Source organism: Eucalyptus grandis, chromosome 1, assembly GCF_016545825.1.
Source record: "Eucalyptus grandis isolate ANBG69807.140 chromosome 1, ASM1654582v1, whole genome shotgun sequence".
NCBI lineage: Eukaryota > Viridiplantae > Streptophyta > Magnoliopsida > Myrtales > Myrtaceae > Eucalyptus > Eucalyptus grandis.
In genome coordinates, this window is record NC_052612.1 from 35,246,356 (window position 1) to 35,265,130 (window position 18,775).

An 18,775-nucleotide genomic window follows, 5' to 3' on the forward strand; every position below is an offset into this window, starting at 1 on the left:
GGCATCCATCACCGCCGGGGAATGTCCATGCCGTCAAGGGGGGCCAATCCTAAACCATTGGCCCCAAAACGGAACCAAGCCCTAAAAAGTAAGGTACCCTAATCCACGTTCACCTCGATCCAAATGGTGGTCCTCACAACCTCATAGACCCAATGGCTCCCGGGATCGTGGGTACCCCGCGCACCGGTCAATGATCCGTCACCGGGAGGCCATTCATCTCCGGGGGTCCCGCCATCTACGGTCCCCGTAATGTTTTTCCCCAAACCGGGATGAGACTTTGTCTCAAAGAAGTTCAACCCTCCTAAACCTCTATTAGAAAGTAAATACGCCCGAAATAGCTTAGCCACAACACATAGAAGACTTACCTCGGCTTAGCCCTCATCTCGCAGTTAGCACAATTTATATAATTCAACCACGTACAATTATGATAACCAACCAACCATGGTACAATCACATCATCAAAACAATTCAACCACTTGGATCGTCTCGCCGATCAATCGACTCGGCCGATTTCATGTCATTCTAGCAAATCAATCATTGCTCTCAACTACGGCCCTACTCGGCAAATTTAAATCGCGTGGCATCACGGCCCCACTCGGCGCGACCTTTAACAGGTGGCACCACGGCCCCATTGGGCGCGACCTCTAATAGGTGGCATATAACGGCCCCATCGGGCACGACCTCTAATAGGTGGTTTATCACGGCCTCATCGGGCACGACCTTTCAAGGTGGTTTATCACGGCCTCTCCGGCACGACCTTTCACACGGTGGTTTATCACGGCCTCTCTCGGGCACGACCTTTCACAGGTGGTTTATCACGGCCTCTCTAGGCACGACCTCTAATAGGTGGTATTTCACGGCCTCATCGGGCACGACCTCTTGTAGGTGGTTTTTCACGGCCTCATCGGGCACGACCTTTCCAAGGTGGTTTATCACGGCCTCTCTGGGCACGACCTCTAATAGGTGGTATTTCACAGCCAATCTCCCATCAATTTCTACACTTAGGATTTCATAAAGAATCCCTATAAATCACAATCACACTCAATTCATCACAACCAATCATCAATTTCAAATTCTACTAGCACAAAGAACGATCGGCACGAAATTCCGAGCAACTAGGGTCAAAATAAATTTTTCGAGTTTTTTTTTTTTTTTTTAAAAAATATTTTAATGAATTTCGGAATAAGATATATTATTAAATAATCCAACAATTTCGAGGCATTTATTTAAATCATAAATAAACTCCTTTAAGTCACATCAAGGTTTATTTTAAAAATAAACATACTTAACCATTAAACTAAACATCATTTACCTTAAACAATCACCTAATATAATCCACAACCAATTAAGCCAATCTATCCACCTAATCTCAATCAACTTAAGCTAAACATACTTAGGGCATCATTATCTCGCTAATCGCGGATTAGTGAGGTAAACTCACCGGAATCACTTTCCGACGAGTCTCCGGCGAAGAGCACGACGACGCCGACGACAAACCTACACGGATCAAGACCAAATGAGCACTAGAAGGGGACCAAAACGAGCTCGGGAATGGATCTTGCTGGTTTTTCCAGCACTAACCGAGCTGAACGGACGGCGGCTGGACGGGCGGAGAGACGGCGGAGAATGACCGACGAAGGAAGCTAGGGCTCGGGGCGGTGGCTTACGGCGACGGACGGCGGTGACGGAGCTTCGGCGACGACGAGCAGCGGACGGCTTGGAGCTGCGACGGTGCGGGACTCGCGGCGGAGACGGAGGCGAGCGGTTCGCGCGGGGGGCGTGCGGCGCGCGCGGGCGAGCGGCGACGGCGACGCGAGCTCCGGCGAACGGCGGGCGAGGCGGCGGCGACGGTCGAGCGGCAAGGAGCGGACGGAGAGCTGGTTCTCGCTGGTTCTCACGCACACTCTCCCTCTCCCCTCCAAATTCCCTTCCCAAGGTGCTAGAGGTGGGGAAGATGAAGTGGATGTGACATCCCACTTTTGGCCCTCAGCCAACCTTCCACTTGTCAAGCCTCCCAATCTTGGCCTCCACCATGACATCACTAGTGATGTCACTCATCCACTAACTCAAATCTTCACAACATCTTCCAATAGGTCCAATTCATTTTCCGCCGGGGTCCAAGTTCTTGCACATCCAATTACTTCAATTTCCATCAATTCTCTTCTAATTGAGTCTAAATTAAAGTCCATAAATTAATCCAAGGTTCCTAATAGGGTATGTGACATGACCGGCTTCCAACTTCTAAGTTCAATCCCAATTTTACGGTTGAATTCAATCCGATGCGATTTCAGCTCGCCTAATCCATTGAGTAGCTTTTGGGGAAATTTTCTTGCATCCAACCCGAGGGTGATCGGTCCCCAAGTCTCGACGCGGTAAAATTCCTTAATTACTTCACTCAATAAACTAGTTCCCTCGTGAGTGGCCAACTCTAAGAGACGAACTACATGCACGGATGAATTGCCCGACTCAATTGACTGAAAATAAAATTGAGAAAATCGGGATGTCACAAATATTGTCCGCTTTGGACACCGAGTCCTCACGGCTTTAAAACGCGTTATACAGATTAAAGGGACGCCAAACCTTATAAACTAGCCCATGACTCCCTCCCTAAGCGATGTGGGACTAGAGAGGACCCCTCCCCTTCCTTGGGCCGTCACACTCTTCACCCCTTAAGAGCACAGCGTCCTCACTATGGCCTCCACACGCGGTCAAAAGTCGACTCTAATACCATTTGTAATGACTCGGGCCCCACTGTATAATATTATCCGCTTTGGACATTGAGTTCTCACGGCTTTAAAACGCGTTATACAGATTAAAAAGACGCCAAGCCTTATAAACTAGTCCAGAACTCCCCCCCTAAGCGATGTGGGACTAGAAAGGACCCCTCCCTTTCCTTGGGCTGTCATAATTTGATTACGTTAGATTTCTCTAACGCCCTTTCGGTACCTTTCTCTTTTATTTTGAAAAATGTTTAGCAAGTAGCTTGAATTACTTTTAAGTTATTTCCCTAACATGTGAGGCAATCATGCGAGTGTGCAAACCACCATGTGAGGTGATCATGCGGTTGTGCAAACCACCAATTTAACACTCAAGAAAGCAAATAAAAAAAATGCGGACTTTACCTCATAGCAATGAAAACATCTGCAATATTAGATCAGAATTCACATCGACAATCCTATATATGATTTCTAATTAACACGCAATTTCTTTTCTTTTTTTCACTTAATTAATGAGAATCTAATCTATATGCAATGCAATGCTACTAATCTAACATGCAATGATATGGCATGGTAGTATAGCCTAAACTTTATGACATAAGTAAAGCAATTTCTAAAGAAATGCAATAATTAAATGTGCAATCTAAATTAACCTAATGACTTAATTCTAATGACGGGTAATTTCTAATTAAATGGACCTAACAACAATCAACAAATGACGTGCATTTCATGAACCTAATTCTATATGACGTGCACATGATTTTTTGTATTTTTTATGAAAATTCATAATTAAAATTGCTAAAAATAAAAAGCTAACTAAAGTGAGATGTTAAGTATTCTAAATACCTCCTAAACATGCATTTAAAAAAAAAAAAAACTAACATATCATGCAATCAATTCTAATCTGCAGGATATGCAAATGCAATATTTTTGTATTTTTGGGATAGATAAAGCAATTAAAAGATAAGCACCAAATCATTTGCGGTCATCAAAGATGTTATCCATCGTTCGAATTTGGAAACAATATTTAATCAAACTTGATTACTTCGCTAATAAAATCGATAAATTGATCTTAAGCCTTAAAGATCAAGATATCAATTTTATTCCCACGTGATTAATTATTCCATCTAAAGCCTCATAGATGGAGTAAAAATCATGTGCGGTTGCGAATTAGGTAATAAATACTAATTGGAAATACGCCTATCATTTAGATAGGCACGTAAGATATTGAAAAGCATATATTAGGCAATAAAATATCCAAATCAAATTTAGATAAAATAATTACCTAATTCCGCAAATAATATTATGAAATTTGAACCGAACAAAATCCGCTCAACGGATGACCAGCAATGTGTGGTGGTGCTCGTGTGGCTTCTCAGCACGGTTTGGGGCTTGGAAGGATGACCGTGGGCTCACGTTCAACGAACCTGCAAAAATAGGAACTTCGGGATCAATAGGAGTTTCGGCTCATCGCCAGGGCTCGGACAGCAGAGCGGTGAGCAAGGCTTGTGACGGCGGTCAATGGCAGTGAAGCGAGGACCGCAAAGTCGAGGCTCTCAGTGAGGGGACTCCTGTCCTTGGCCGTTGGTCGAGGCTCTCAACTAATGGTACTACAGGTGCGATTTGCGATGGCGAAGCAGCAAGCAAGGATCGTCGGTGGTGAGCAGCTCTCGGTTGTAACGGATGGCTGAAACCTGCAAAACAGAACCTCGGTTGCAGTGGGTTTGTAGCAGCTGGGACGATAAGGTTAGCAGCGGCAACTCATGGTGAGAACGGCAGTTGTCGGAGAACTCAGGGTGTGCTGTTTTTCGCACTCACAGCACGTGGTCTGGCCGTCGATGGGCAGGAGCAGATCACAGCAGCAACAGCTTCATCGCAGTGACTCAGGAAAGCAGTAGGCTGTCGTGGTAGTTGGGCCCAAGCTTTATTCGTACGAAGATGTCATAGCTGTGCAGGGCTTCTCGTGGCAGGGAAGCAGTGTGGTCACCGAACAGGGAGGTCAGAACGGCAGCAACGTAGGGCTTTCTTGGTGCAAGCAATTGTTGTCTCCGTTGGTCAACATGAGTGCCTTAATGAATCTTGGAGGTGCTCTCTCCTTCTCACGATTTTCAATGAGCCAACCCCGCACCTCACAAATTTTTCTCCTCTATTCTCTCACTATTCACATATGTTCTCTCTATATTGTGATCCTTCCTCTACATGTGGCCGTTTGTATCGATTATGTGGCCTCTCCATCTTTTGACTATTGACCTCTGAATATGAAGACTTTTCTCACGTGTAATGGCCCTCTGCTCTTACGATTTATCCTTCCTTCGTGTACTCTCTCTACTTCTTCACGTGTCACTCACGAATCACACCTGCCAAAAAAAGACAGCATGAATAGCGGCTGTTCATGCTGATTAGCGGCTGTTCAAGACTGAAGGGCTGCGGCAGAGGGCGCTTGGCGATGTTCGGCGAGGCAGCAGTTTCTCGGCTTCGTCAGGCAGCAGTGAATGGCAGCATGGACGCCGACGGCAGCGGTTAGGATTAACATGGCCGTGAGAATGCACGACGTAAAGTGCATTCTCCCTAGTTCCTTCTGAATGATGAATTGCCGGCCTCCCCCTTTTTGTCTATAGTGGCCCATCTTTTATAGGTCAAGGACTGAAATTTCCCTGCCTATAATTTATTTCTTTCCTTTTTTTTCTTGCTCCAATGGACGCACAAAATCCTGTCTGTGAGCATCTATGATATATATTGGAATTCCTTTTCCTTCCTCACCCTTGCGTATCATGCATTTGTAAGCCAACTTTTCTTTATTTCCTGTTTCTTTTCTTTTCAGCTCACATATGAAATCTACCTTGACTATGAAATATTTCTTGTCTTGAGACATTGAATATATTACTCAAGATATGCCCCACGTGCAATATTCCCTCTTGATATTTCATCCTTAAACTTCCAATCTTCAGTAAAATATATCGCTTAATGTATAAATCACGTGAATATATAATATATTTACCAAATATTAGAAGAATAATATGAATCCTTTATGAAAATACCGAATTGTCAACTCGTAAAATTGAAGCTCATCCGCCGCTGATCAAATGCAAAAGTGATAAACAAATAAATAAGTGCAACTAAAATTATATGCTATGCAATTCTTTTTTTTTTAGAGGTTAAAATTAATCCCTAATTTTTATGCAATAAATAACTAAATGTGTTGTCAAAATTTAGGTGTTAACAGGCGCCATTTGATGAAGAAGAGGTGAGGCAATGGGTGACGCTATTCTTCCTGGCTAAATGTGGGTTTTCTCTGTCTATTTATTTAGCTATGGACCGTGTTAAACATGTAGATGCCCTTTTTTGAGTCAACAAGCTTGTTTCGCCCTTTGTTGACTACTACGGACCGTGTTAAACATGTAGAAGCCCTTTTTTGAGTCAACAAGCTTGTTTCCTCTCTCAGAAAGAGGATCAAGTTGGCCTCCTCCCTCCTATGCCCATAAGAATCCTAAAGAAAGAGGATCAAGTTGGCCTTGCAAAATTAGGAATGACGAACCTATATCAAAAAACTTTTTAACTTTTAGAATCAAAGTATGTGTTGTTATTTGATGTATTGTGAATGGTAATATTGGTAGATGAGTTAAAGATATAGAAAGAGAGGAATTCGACATGTTAGATATAAAAGAGATAGACATGCTTTCTTTTCTGTCTCCTTCTTCTTCTTCTTCTTCTTCTTCTTCTTCTTCTTCTTCTTAATCTTTTAATTGTTCGCGAAGTCATCTCATTCATTAAATTAATGTGATTGACTATTTCTATTAGCCTTTAATTTATTACATGGCATGAGACGTAAAATTGTATAAGAATTGACAAAATGGAGGTCATTCTATGAAAAGGTCAGAAGTGGCTCTATGAAAAGATTAGAAATGTTATTCTATATGCTTTCCATCCTTCAAAATTATTGTTGCGGTCAGCGAAGTGTTTATTTTGCTAAGTCAAACACAATTAATCTATCAATCCCGTGCTTCTTTTTGGATTAAATTTAGCTGCTTTGGGACATGTTCTTGGCGATCCTTGATCAGCGGCTTGAAGGATTTATGACTCATTTACTCGCCGCTTCTTTTAGCTGTCCTTTAGAAACCCAAAATTTCTATGAATTTCCCTTGTGTAGAACGAATAAAAGTCAAACTACTAATCTACCCGAGTTGCCAGGACCAAGTTTATCGAAAATGCCAACATCTAGACCTTCATCATGGACCGAAGACTCTCTTGTTTTTTTGGCAAATATGGACCAAACTCTGTTTCAACTATGGCTAAAGCGTCGCCTTTTGGGCGAGGAGACCATAGGTTACGGGGCGTGCTATACTGAATTGGGCCATTTTTGCCTCCAGTCAACTTGCTCTAGGGAAACTGAAAGGCCGGGAATGGGACTGCGCAGTTGAGTCAGCTCTTTCACAATCTCACAATGCTCTAGGCCGGGATTTGGAGTTAGAGGACCGCAAGCACAGGAAGGATGACGGCGATACTCTCAAGCGACGGAGAGAAGGCTATTCCGCGAGGGACACACAAGAAGAGAGCGACCGCTCGGGGAATTACACGTGCAACTTGGTTTTATGAACTCGAGGCAGTCGGAATCAATGGGTGAGTTAAGCTTCTTCATTAGCATGACCAACATGTGCTCTGCGGTCATCAATTGAATTGTTGGACCATGGATTGATTCCTGGGGAAATCAAGGAGGAAGGAACAGAAGCGAAGGAGTAATTAGTGATACCTCGTATACTAGCTTGAAGAAAAAGTGCCGGCATATGCTGCCGGCCACTGCACTCGGTAGGTTAGCATATTTCCAGTTTATTGTGCCCGCAAACAGATCATTCTTTGTTTCTAACCAAGTCATGCTCCTTGTTCAAGTCGTCAATCGCGATATTTGACTTGGTCAAATAAAGAGATAAATAAAAGGATTAATACCCTAAAAAATCACAAATTGGTATACATATGATAAATTTATCCCAAATTAATTTTTTAACCATAAAAAACTTTAAACTAGTACATTTTTGACAAATTTACCACAAACTGATACACTTATGACAAATTTACTCTATATTAATTTTCGTTAAATTTTACAGTCAAATTACTAAATTAAATGACACATGACAGTTAACGAGTATACCGATTTAAGATTTTACTTTTCGTTTGTCACAGTAATACAATTTTTGTGATTTTTTGTGGTATTAATTCAATTTAACAGATGATATATTTATCATAAATATACAAATTTAAGGTTTTTTATGATCAAATAAATTAGTTTTTGGTAAATTTATCATAAATATGCTAGTTTGGGATTTTTTTTTATTAGTTAGGCTAAATATATCGCGCGTGTACCAATTTGGGGTTTTCATAGTTAAAAACTTAATTTGAATAAATTTATCACACGTATGTTAGTTTGGAATTTTTTAGAATATTAATCCTAAAAAAGAAAAGAACGATTTCTTTTTTGTAAGAAGAAAAGGAAGATTGACTTGGTCAAAAAGAGACCAACGGCTATATGAAGGGAAAAGAAGGGTACGTACAAAGAGGAAAAAGAAGAAAGAAGGAAGAGAAAAAAAGATAAAGATAAAAAGGGAAAACAAAAGAGAAAGGGGTATGGTCTCCCCAACTCCCTAAGTCGGAGTATTCGAACCATTTGTTTAATTTACGAAGTTAGACCTAATTTATGTTCGGGCTAATAATAACAAGGTTGATCCATTCATTAAGGGACTTTCAAGAGGTTTAATAAGCAATACTTTAAAGGAATGAGTCTTCAAACCGATTAATAACTATCAAGTAGAGTAAAAATCCAACTTTATAATTTCTAATAAATTATTAAATTTCAATGGGCAATAATAAGTTATTGTATCTTAACGGTGATCAAATACAGGGGCACACGATTAGTACTCATGGAAAGTTGAGACAAAACGACATTGTTTTTATATTTTTTTAGCCACATCAACATGCAAAACGACACCGTTTTATACTTATTTCACCAGAAAATCGCTACGTCAGCAATTTGGCTGGATTGGCACTTAAGTGATCCATTTTGCTCCAATTTTGGCACTTAAGTGTCCCTTCGTACCAAGTTTTGGCACTTGAGCTATACTTTGCCCCTTCTTATCCTATCATTATGCAAGACTCTTGGTGCATAAATATCGTTTAATATACTTTCCATGCTTCAAAATCATTGCACAAGACTCACATTCTCGCGATTTAACAGCCATATACTTCTTATCCTGTTATAAATGGGTTTAAACATAATATGGGTGTTAAATGAATGATAACTCAACCCACCTTTATGACTTTCTCTTCACTCTTTCTCGCTCTCACACTCTCATATTAGTTTAGGTATGCATTTTTCTAGATTGGGTTATATATGAAAGAGTTTTAGCATTATGGGTTGGGTTGGGTATTTATTGGATGTGGGCCAGATCGGATATGAGTAATTACATTTGCATTGCATGAAAAATAGGTCAAAACGGGTTAAATGAATCTATTTGAGTCGGATAATCATTTTTTACTCAACCCAACCCCCCTATTTGATGAGTCACGGTCAAGTGAAATGCCACGATTTGCCATCATGGTTGGGATCTTTGCATGTTTGCACTATTGTTTGCACTGGTTGGCGATGATTGAGGATTCAAGTTGACGCGATGTTGATGTAGAAAGATACTTGAATTAAGAGGAAGTAAACCTGACACCTAGTTCTCACATGAGCGCTCACAGTATGAAACAGTTAATATATCATAATTGGCTTAAAACTTTTTGGTTAAGCGTTTGAGGGATAGATTGGTCCAACTGAATATATCGACAAATTTGGATTTGAGCTCCTTCTTGGCTTCTATTGCGCGATCCCAATAAGATCAAACATATTATTGGAGATACTTCCTATCCTTTAAAATCATTGCGCCATACTCGTGGTCAGTAAATCGGTAGGGTATATTTTCCTACACAAACAAAATTAATCCATTAGTCTCATGCTTCATGTTGGATCAAATTACCCGCCTCTGGGACATGTTCTTGCGATCCCTGACCAGCGGCCTGAAGGATGTTTGACTCATCTCCTTGCCGTTTCTCTTATCTGTCCATCATATGCCCAAGTTTGTATTAATTTCCCTTGTATCAAACAGATGAAGTCAAACTCCTAGTCTACTTGAGTTGTCAATACCAAGTTTGTCAACTAGGGCCAATATTAGCAAAAGTACACCTTAAATGCCAAAACTTAACATGATGGGACACTTTAAGTGTCAAAAGTTAGGAAAATAACACTTAAGTGTAACCTTTTTTTTTTTTTTTAAAGTGAGACACTTGAGTGCCACCTCCGGAAATTTTTGCCTAATTTTACGTGAGAATTTTTGCTGAAAATTCTACGTGGCAATTTTTTATTAATTTTACTCGCCTACATAGCTCGCCGGAGAGCTACCTTAGCAACGAAACGCAAAAACAATATCGTTTTGGCAAGGATTTGAATTTTAATATACAAAATTAATTAAATTAAATTATATATATTTACATAAAAGAGGAAGATAGTTGTAGGCGGCTAAGGGTTGTGCCTCGCCGTCGCCACCTCGACGGTGTGGGCAAGGTCGGTCGGGGTCGCCATGCCTTAGCCTCGGCAACGACGGGGAGGCCTCTCTCTCTCTCTCTCTCTCTCTCTCTCTCTCTCTCTCTCTCTCTCTCTCTCTCTCGTTTTGTTTTGTTTTTGTTTTTAAACAAAATTAGTTTTAAATTTAATTTAATTAATTTTTATATTAATTATTTACCCACGTCAGTAGCAAAACAACGTCATTTTGTACTTGCTTTGCAGTAAAATAGCCACATAAACATTTTGGCTAGATTTTCTCATCGTTGGCACTTAAGGCTGTGTTTGGTAACATTTCTATTCAAACATCATTCTAGAGAACAAAAATAGAAAAAACTATTTCATTCCGTGGACCAATTTTAAATAGAAGAACGCGTTTAATAACTATACAAAATTTATGTTCCTAGAATAGAAAAAGAACAAAAACACGTTTGGTGAACTTGTATAATTTTTTTGTTTCTTTTAATTTTTTAATATTTTTTTCTTTTTTTTTCCTTTTGGCCGCCGCCGCCTCGGCCATGGCTAGTGATCGGTGACAAGCGCGCGACCTCACCTTGGCTGGGCGAGCTCGGCCCGCCGCCCAGATTCGTGAGGCCGAGCTCGCCCAGCCACTAGCGAGGTCGCCGGCCCTCAACAACTGGTCGTTGACCATGGCCGAGGCCGATGACCGACCAAAGAAAGAAGAAGAAGAAAAGAAAGAAAGAAAAAATAGGAGGGACAAAAATTATTTCTCGAAAGTGTTCTCTGGGAACAAGAAACAGGTTTTTTTCTACTTCTTGTTTTTGTTCCAAATATGTGCTCAAGAACAAAAGTATAAACAAACGTGTTTCTATTTTATTTTATTTTTCCTCGGAACAAAAGAACAGAAATTGTGTTCCGAGGAACAAAAAAGAACACAAATAAACAGGCCCTAAGTGATCCATTTTACTTTAATTTTGACACTTAAATATCAATTTCCTAACTTTTAGTATTTAAATGTCCATTTATGTCAAAATTTGGCACTCCAGGTATCTAGCACTCGGCCAATATCTATAGCTAAGTCAAATTCATGCCTAAACGAGGGACCGAACCGAATGGTTTGAACCATCGCATATGACCACCCCACATGGCACCCACTGATCCAATGGCTCAAAACGCTTGGCTTCATCATGGACCGACTCTACCTATTTTTTCGGCAATATGGACCTAACTCTATCTCACTTATAATTAAAGCCGTCTTCTTTTGGGGGGAGGAGACCACAGGCTGTGAGGTTTGCTGTACTGGATTGGGCCATTTTTGCCTATGTGTACTTGTTCCATGGAAATTGAAAGCCGGCATTGAGATGACGGGACTGAGTAGTTTAGCCAGCTCTTTCCTAATCTCACTACGTTAGGCAGAGATTTGGAGTTAAGGATCACGAGGACAAGAAAAAAAATGGCAGCACTCTTTAATGACAGAGAGAGGGTGATTCGGCGAGGAACACGACAGAAGAGCAGTCACTTGGAAAATTACATGAGCAACTTGGTTTTTTGAACTTGATGCGGTCGGATTGGGAGCGTTCTGAGCTTCTTTGTTAGCATAAACCAACATATAATCTGTGGTCATCAAATTTAGAGTTGGGTCATGGATTGACCCCTGCAGAAATCAAGGAGTACAGGACAAAAAGGAAGGAATAATATTGCGATTTATGCATCCATTGATGCAGACTAAAACACTACACCTGCTCAAGTATGGAGTCACAAAGATCCGTACGAGTAATTATCAAGTAAACCTGCTGATACTAGCTTGAAGAAAATTGCCGGCATATGCTGCCGGCCGATTCACTCAGTGGGTCAGGACATTGTCATTTTCCAGTGCCTGCAAGCGTGTCCATCTTTGTTTCTAACCGAGCCATACTCTTTGTTTAAGTCTTTTATTCATTTGGTTCCCTCTTGATTGAGGAGAAAACTGCAATAAATCATAAACGGCTTCGCTTGTTTATATTAGTCAGCATGGTATGGATCATGCGAAACTGAGTTTCCCATTTGCTGACATGCTATGCTGATTAAGCATATAAGGAATGATCTACGAGCAAATACCTAGTACGACCCTCACTTCCGTCCTAAAGCAGGTTTCCAGAACTCACTGCAAGGTTTTGCTCTTTTCTCTGTACATTCAACACGACAGTCATCCGGTCTTCCACGCTAAAACATCAAAAACTCGCCTTCTCAGCAAAACTCTTCATAGGTGTTCTTGCCATCAGAATTGGACAAAGAGTGGTCAGTAGGCTCCAGCTGACTTCGACAGCTTTAGTTGTCTGCCAGCAGGTGGTCTTTAGAGCCTTGGCTTCAGCGTCAGCTGTCCTGGCTTCCTTGTCTTTTGTCTCGTATTCATTTTCCAGCTTCTTCACTTTTTACCTCAGGGCGGCACTCTCTTCCTTCAAGCATCTGACCCCTGCACTGCCATCTTTCCCCTCGTCAATGCCTCAACTCTGTTTCTCACCTATCTCCATCGTCTTTCTGAGCAAACGAAGTTATAATCTATCAATCACCAATGACAGAAATAGCACAAATCCTGCATGAAGTCAACCACACTGATATCAGATCCAACCCATACCTACAACAATGATAATAAAGTAGAGATTACGAGTAACCTTCCTTCCGAGAAAGGTACAAAATGCATTAAACGTTGGTATTCGACGTCCAGAATTTTAGCCAAGCACATAATTAGTAAGTCTATGCCCCCGTCATTGTGTCTATACCCTTCTATTAAACTCTCTTTACCAGAGAGAAGGCTGCTAATCACAATTCACTTCCGAAAGATAATGATACAAAGTAAATGCACGGTGAGATCCAGAGAGCATTGCTATCCAGGTGAAGCCTTAGTGCAGGAGTGAAAGGCAATTTATGGTCAACCCTCGGTGATAAAAAAAAACTAAGAGGTCCCCTGGGATTCAGACAGAGGTTTCAAACATAAGAAAAATAATGCAAACCGAAGCAAACACAGAGCTCAAAGCACGGGCTCTAACCGGACAACAGTCAAACTCCAGCAAACCCACCAAGGCAAAACTAAAGAAGGAAGAATTATCAGAATCAGCCAACGTTATTCAAAGGTCAGGCTCCCCCAAGTAACACCACTGATATTAATTTACAGATTTAATCAATAAATTCTTGTGAACAACCGGGTACTCATTTTGTCCTCTGTTACACTTTATAAATGTTCTAGGAGTCGGTAACGATCCAGACCATAGGGTCATGGAAGCCATAAATGTTAGTTTAGTAATCAAATATCAGGCGCTACTTGTCCCAAGCCTTCGTCAGAGAACTCAGAGGTCTAACCTATCCGCCACAAAATCTCCAATACCCAAGAGAATAAACAAATAAGAGTTATATAGTATGGAGTGAATGAACCTAACGCACTAGATTTAGCATTTTAATACTGGGATTGCAACAGACAGCAGCACTTTTAACCTGTAAACGGCTAATTTGCCAGAATTACGTCCCACTGCAGATGCATAGGCATCAGTTGTGCTAAACTCACCATTTTGAGAGAATTTCCAAGCAATGAGGTCCTAGAACCGTGAGCAATAGGAATGGTGCAAATGCATTGGATAAGTTCATCATCCAATACATGAATATTTAAAAGGTCCCAAACGTTTAATCCAAAGTTGTTAACCGTCATTTCCTCTTCGTCTTTATTAAGAGGCCCAATATAATAATTTCTTCAGAGGACCAATTCCCAGCCAGTCATCCAACCAGAAGCTTATCGTTTTGCCACCCCCCACTACATGTCGAATGCCTTTGAGGAGAATGGAGTGGCCCGCTTTTAAGGCCGTCCATGTCCGTGACGTTTTCGCCCGCTATTACCGAAGCTTTTCCATTTTTCAAAATATTTGGCAGCGATGGTTCTGACACAAAAGTTTGTCTTCCTCCTTTAAGAGACGCCAATCGAGCCTCGCAAGAGTGGCCTTGCTCTTGTCCCTGGCTCGACAGAGCTGAAGACCACCTCTTCTTTTCCGTTTGATGATGGCGGACCAAACCAGCAAATGAATTTTCCTTTTATTCTCGATATACCCTCAGATAATGTTCCTTTCAAATTGGTCAAGACGATCAGAACCTCACTAGGGACATTAACATTGCATATAATGATCGAGGACCACTTCCCTTACAGATTGAACAAGCGCATACAACCAGCGAGTGATAGATTCTTAGCCTTCCAACCGCAGAGTTTCCCTTTGACTCCATCCACCACAATGTCAAACTCACCATTACATCTATTATCGTCGCAAATGGGAAACCCCGGGTGCTTTCCCACGAATTTGCTGGCTTTAAAGCCGAGGTAATAGTAAGTTTTTCTTGCATTTCAGAAGGCCGTATGGGGTTTTAGTATTTAAGCAGGTCTCCAAAGAAGTTGGGCCATCCGCATATTCTTTTCAGAAGGTGTGTGTATTGCATTGGACATTTGAATAACTAAACGAGTTTTATAAATTTCTTCATTTCTGCAACTTTTCTCTCCATAGATTGAGAGAAAGATATTCCTCGATCAAACCTGAATCTAGCTCTTTCAATAAGAGTACTACTTGTGGTTAACGTCCACGTTTTCACTCGGACTCAGCATTTTCCTTATACCAAGAGCTAGAGCCTCATACTGGAACTGAACCTCTCTGATATGAATTATGTTGTTCAAAATGTTTTTTTTTTTTTTTTTAAGGATGTTGTTCAAAATGTTTCTCATTCATAAGATCAATGAGGTACTTCATGAGCCTGGACTTATTTACCGATTAGGAGGACTTCTTTGCCATGAAACAAGAACGTTTAGACGACGTTTTTTTTTTTCTTTTGCCGTCGGATCAAAAGACATTTTCCACCGTGCCTTTCATTTTTTGCTTACAAATTAACAAGGATAGGTAAGATTTCAGGCAATGGAGCTACGAAATTTCTGATCTTATAAATGACATCTGCAAGAAGAAGAGCCTTATATTACGCTTTATTTACTAGTAGGCCGGACGGACCACGCAAACCTCCGGTCCCATTATTCTAAATCCTCCGGCAATTCGTCAAACCTGTTGGAAACTCCTCTAACCAAGACGGATGGTGACGTTGCACTGGATAATCGAGTGAGCCTGCGGCATGTCCATGGAGATAGTCTCGAATGTCGTGTAGCCTCGTGCGAAACGGAACTTCCCGGTCCCCCACCACCGAGTATTCCCTGACCGCCTCAAACTGCTTGGCCGTGCCCTGGATCTCCAGGGTGCTCCCGTTGTAGGCTTGGTTGGTGAACACGATCGAGAACATGGCACGAGTGCTTGACCCGTCCAGCGCCGAGGTCACGTACATGCCCTGTCCCTGTCCGACCATGGGCGAGTTAGGGTCGGGCGTCTCAGTTATGAAGTCATCAGTGACGAACACTGTCCCGAACTGGCTGAACGTCCAGAGCTTCCCGGCAATGCCCGCGACCGGGATGAGAGTGGCGTTGGGCCCGGCAGCAAAATCCTGGAAGTACAACACCATGTCGGTGGTTTGTGGAGGTTGGGTTGCCTGTGACGAATTGCAATGCATGAGAATGGAGAGAGACAATAAAAGAAAGAGTCTTGAGAATGTTGAGGTGGCTAGTATTCTAGGAGCTGAGATCGGCGCCATTTGATGAAGAAGAGGTGAGGCAATGGATGACGCTATTCTTCCTGGCTAAAATGTGGGTTTTCTCTGTCTATTTATTTAGCTATGGACCGTGCTAAACGTGTAGATGCCGTTGCTTGAGTCAACGAGCTTGTTTCGTCTCTAGCCGTCTCTCTGGCCTTGCAAAATTAGGAACGACGAACCTGTATCGAAGAAATTTTTGAATTTCAGATTCAATGTATGTGTTGTTATTTGATGTATTGCGAATAGTAATATTGGTAGATGAGTCAAAGATATGAAAAGAGAAGAATTCAACATGTTAGATATAAAAGAGATAGAAATGCTTTCTTTTATGTATTTTCCTTTTATATCTTTTAATTATTCATGAAGCCATCTCATTCATTGAATTAATATGATTGAGTATTTCTATCAACCCTTATTTTATTACATGGTATGAGACATAAAGTTGTATAAGAATCGACAAAATAGAGGTGGCTCTATGAAAACTTAGAAGTGATTCGATGAAAAGGTCAAAAATGTTATTCTATATACTTTTCATCCTTCAAAAATATTGTTGGGTTCAATGGAGTGTTTATTTTTCTAAGGCAAACACAATTAATCTATTAATCTCGTGCTTCTTTTTGGATTAAATTTAGCTGCTTTGAGACATGTTCTTGGCGATCCTTGATCAGCGGCTTGAAGGATTTATGACTCCTCTACTTGTCGCTTCTCTTAGCTGTCCATTAGAAACACAAATTTCTGTGAATTTCCCTTGTATCGAAGTCGAACTACTAATCTACTCTTAGTTGCCAGGACCAAGTTTATCGAAAATGCCGACTTCTATAGCTTCATCATGGACCGACGACTCTCTTGCTTTTTGGCAAATATGGACCAAACTATGCTTCAACTAGCTAAAGCGACGCCTTTTAGGCGAGGAGACCACAGGCTACGGGGCGCGCTACACTGAATTGGGCCATTTTTGCCTTCTGTCAACTTGCTCTGGGGAAATTGAGAGGCAGAGAGATTCAGAGAATGGGACTGAGTAGTTCAGTCAGCTCTTTCCCAATCTCGCAATGCTCTAGGCCAGGATTTGGAGTTAGAGGACCGCGAGCACATGAAAGACGATGGTGATACTCCCAAACGACGGAGGAAGGCGATTCCGTGAGAGACACAACAGAGGAAAGCGACTGCTTGGGGAATTAATTACATGTGCGACTTGGTTTTATAAACTTGAGGCGGTCGGGATCAATGGGCGAGTTAAGCTTCTTCATTAGCATTACCAAATGAATTGTTGGACCATGGATTGATTCCTGGGGAAATCAAGGAGGAAGGAACAGAAGGAAGGAGTAATCAGTGATACCTCCGATACTAGATTGAAGAAAAAGTGCCGGCATATGCTACCGGCCACTTCACTGGGTAGTTTAGCACAATTCCAGTTTGTTACGCTCGCAAATAGATCATTCTTTGTTTCTAATCAAGTCGTGCTCCTTGTTCAAGTCGTCAATTGCGACATTTGATCTGGTCAAATAAAGAGATAAATAAAAAAAGAATTTCTTTTTTTGTCAGAAGAAAAGGAATATTGGCTTGGTCAAAAAGGGACCAACGGTTATATAAAGGAAAAGAAGGATACGTACAAAGAGGAAAAAGAAGAAAGAAGGAAAAGAAAAAAAAAGAAGGAAAAAGAGGAAAATAAAAGAGAAAGGGGTACCGTCTCCACAGCTCCCTAAGCCGGAGTATTCGAACCGTTTGTTTAATTTACGAAATTAGACTAAGGTAGAAAGGTTGATCCTTTCATTAAGGGACTTTGAAGAGGTTTAACAAGCAATACTCTAAAAGAATGGGTCTTAAACCAATCGATAATTGCTATGGTAGAAACCCAACTTTATAATTTCTAATGAAATTATTAAAATTCAATGGGTAATAATAAGTTATTGTGTCTTAACGGTGATCAAATACAAAGGCACAAGGTTAGTACTCATGGAAAGTTGAGAGGATGAGTATAAGAAAATGTTCAAGTCTTAATAGCTACCTTCTTGTACGTATAAATTTATGTAAATTAGAATAAATAATAAACTAGGTGAGGTATCATTGATATAATTTGTTATTATGAAAAGATGTGACTCTTGATCATGAGAAGAAATTAGGTTATGAAAGAAAGTTATTATTGACATGAAAAGTAATGATGATTCATCATGAAAAGTGATAATGGTTGAGATAAGGTACTTCTTCCTAAAAGATGTGTTTATTGATTATTGATCAATAGCACCGAATCATGCATTGTTTGTTGCAACTAACCAAGACACCAACTTTTTCCAACTTTGATGACACATTTAAGATGAAATTTCAAGAGAAAAATTGAGTAGTTGGTGAACTTGTTTTCCTGCGGCTTTGGTATATATCATTGGAGTATATTTGTTTTCAACTCGACAATAATAATAATGTAGGTAAATAGTACCTTAAGAATAGTGCTTGTCATCATACATTTAAATATCAAAGATTCATAACTATTGCTCTATTTTCACTGGAAATCGAATTTCCCCAACTAATATTCCTTAATCAAACTTGAACCTTGCTCTACTAATTAGAGCAATAGTCGGGGTTGAGATCCACATTTTTGCTTAAAAGTGGGAATCGGCATTTTTCCTTATACCAAGAGCTAGAGGCTCATATTGTTCAAAACTTTTGACTCATAAGGTCAATGTGGTACTTCATGAGCCTGGACATATCTACTATTTAAGAGGACTTGTCAGTCTCGGCAAAAATGTTCATACAACTTTCTTTGACCGTTGGATCGAATGGTACTTTAGACTCTATATTTCATTTTTACTTTCAACTTATCAAGGATCGGAAAGATTCTAGGCAATGGAGCTTAGAAAATTGCAATTTTATTAATGACGTT

At 40.7% G+C, this 18,775-nt stretch overlaps 1 protein-coding gene across 1 annotated transcript; it reads right to left on the bottom strand.

Annotated features, from left to right (window-relative positions):
- Positions 1-15,297: 15,297 nt before the first annotated feature.
- On the bottom strand, positions 15,298-15,771 carry LOC120286533 (dirigent protein 2-like). The gene has a single exon (XM_039298811.1). It carries the CDS (start codon positions 15,769-15,771, stop codon positions 15,298-15,300), a length of 474 nt encoding a protein of 157 aa, XP_039154745.1.
- Positions 15,772-18,775: the final 3,004 nt, after the last annotated feature.

Excerpts from the sequence above, each read along its gene's own strand:
- LOC120286533 (XM_039298811.1), bottom strand. The coding sequence starts at position 15,771 with ATGGTGTTGTACTTCCAGGATTTTGCTGCCGGGCCCAACGCCACTCTC.